The sequence below is a fragment of the Pteropus vampyrus genome, unplaced genomic scaffold (genome assembly GCF_000151845.1).
Source record: "Pteropus vampyrus isolate Shadow unplaced genomic scaffold, Pvam_2.0 Scaffold108, whole genome shotgun sequence".
In the NCBI taxonomy this organism is placed as follows: domain Eukaryota; kingdom Metazoa; phylum Chordata; class Mammalia; order Chiroptera; family Pteropodidae; genus Pteropus; species Pteropus vampyrus.
This window is the reverse complement of record NW_011888889.1, coordinates 3,400,789-3,402,729: the sequence shown is the minus strand read 5'-3', so window position 1 is coordinate 3,402,729 and position 1,941 is coordinate 3,400,789. Positions and strand designations below refer to the sequence as shown.

At 35.3% G+C, this 1,941-nt stretch overlaps 1 protein-coding gene across 1 annotated transcript in view; it reads left to right on the top strand.

Moving 5' to 3' along the window:
* Nucleotides 1–602, top strand: part of TUSC3 (tumor suppressor candidate 3) — a 167,299-nt gene extending 166,697 nt beyond the window's left edge. The window contains exon 10 of the mRNA XM_023533687.1: nucleotides 569–602. Coding sequence (XP_023389455.1) covers nucleotides 569–587 — 19 coding nt within the window. The 3' untranslated portion in view covers nucleotides 588–602. The remainder of the gene's footprint in view (nucleotides 1–568) is intronic.
* The last annotated feature ends 1,339 nt before the right edge of the window (nucleotides 603–1,941 follow it).

Below are 1,941 nucleotides of genomic sequence, written 5' to 3'. Positions count from 1 at the left end.
CCTTCCATTGTCTTACAAAGATACTTGTAATTAATCATGACCTTGGTTATTTTGAGATGATGAATAACAAAAAATAGATTGACATTTAGTAAGAGAAAGTGCAGAATAACTGCTAGAAATGAAAGACATTCATGTGAATTTTGAGAAAAATATATTAGCAAATAGAGCAAGGCAAAAATCCCAGGATGTACAGTGTATAGCAATATCACAATTATTTCTACATCTCAGATACAGATCTTTCATCAGGAGGGAAAATATAAATAGTCTTGAGTTGTACAAATAGTAAAATAATATAGAAATAGTGTAGTAATCAACCAACACTACATAGCATTGATAAAAATTTCACTAGGATTGCCTTTCTCACTGAGTTCCAGCCTTGAAGAATGACGTAAAGGACCAAAGATTTAAAGATAAGTCAGAGAAGAGCTATAGTGCAGTGGAGGCACCATTGTCTATCCTCTGTCTTATCTGAAGAATACACTGCTAAATCTTATAATAATATTGTACATATGGAAATTGAATCTTAAGGACTATTTTTTCCATATTATATTTCGTGTTGTTTGGAAAGTGATCTGGACTTTGAGTGAGAAGATGTGATTTGGACCAATGGCACTTTAAAACTATAACCTCAGGCAAGTCTTTTAATCTTCTCTGATCCTCAGTTTTTCTCATGTCTCAAATAATGACCATAACTTTTATCTCATAAGTATAGCAAACTATTCTTTCACAAATGTAAAATAACTTTTAACTATGAGATCTCATATTCCAGTCTTACGATGTTAGTACTTTGCTGGTACAGGTACAATTCCTTAAATAAAAATTTCCAACTATAGACTTTAACACATGGAATTAACCATTTGACAAACAGTATATTTTTAAAATAATATTCATATACATACATATGCACTCCACTCCAAACGAAATACAATTTCATAGGTCGGAAAGCAGAACTAGAACTATTGATACAAATATATTTAATTCTGCCTATGAAAACTGTAATCAAGTCCCTTTTACCACAAGGAAACAACATAAACTTTAATATCCAAGATAGTAAAAACGAAATACAAGTTTTCTAAACACGTACTAAAACGTTTTAAAATCAATATCCGATAATTTCAGAAATAGATACTAGGAACCTCTACATAAATCTGAAGTATGATTTATAGAAATTCAAAATCCAGGTTTTTTGATTTTGCACTGCACAAATTTAACCTCTCAAACTCCGGAACACAAAGTCTGAACAGACACACACATCTGATGTAGCTCTATAGGGTTACTTCCATTGCAAACGTACACCTTTCTCAGTCTGGCAGAAACCACCCTCCAGCCACCCATAGGCAGCAGGGGGGCTCCTATGGCCTAACAGCGCCTGTCTTTACCTCAGCCTTTTACCCCCCATACTGGCTTCGTCCCTCTCTCCCAACCCAGCATCTGTGTTTCTAACCATGCCTAGTTATTAATGATCATCTCATCAATCTCTAAGTGTGTCCCTCCGTGGAGACTACAGAAGTGGCCTTAGCAGTACACTCGACAGCATATCTGTGTAACTACAGATATGGAGAAGTTTTCATTTTCAAAGATCTCTCTCTACTCCTGATAAGGTCCTAAATTTCTTTGGGCCTTTTTAAAAGATCATTTACATCCAACATAAAGACTTTTCTGGGTTCAGTAACCTTCTGTTACAAAAAAGAGCCCAAGACTTTTGTCTGATGAGGTCTTGCTAACAGCCATCATTATTTTTGCTTTGCATCCCCGTAGAAGACTTACGAATATGGAGGAAAGGTTTTGTGAGCAAAGTTTTTCCTCTCTTCTGCACTTTTTTTAGATACCAAAATGAAATCTGAGCAGCTGCCCCTTAACCACATAAATGATTTCTGTGAAACGGAGTGCCCTTATGTAACCACTAGTTCTCCCTGACTCCTCTTGTTTGAGAACAAAAAC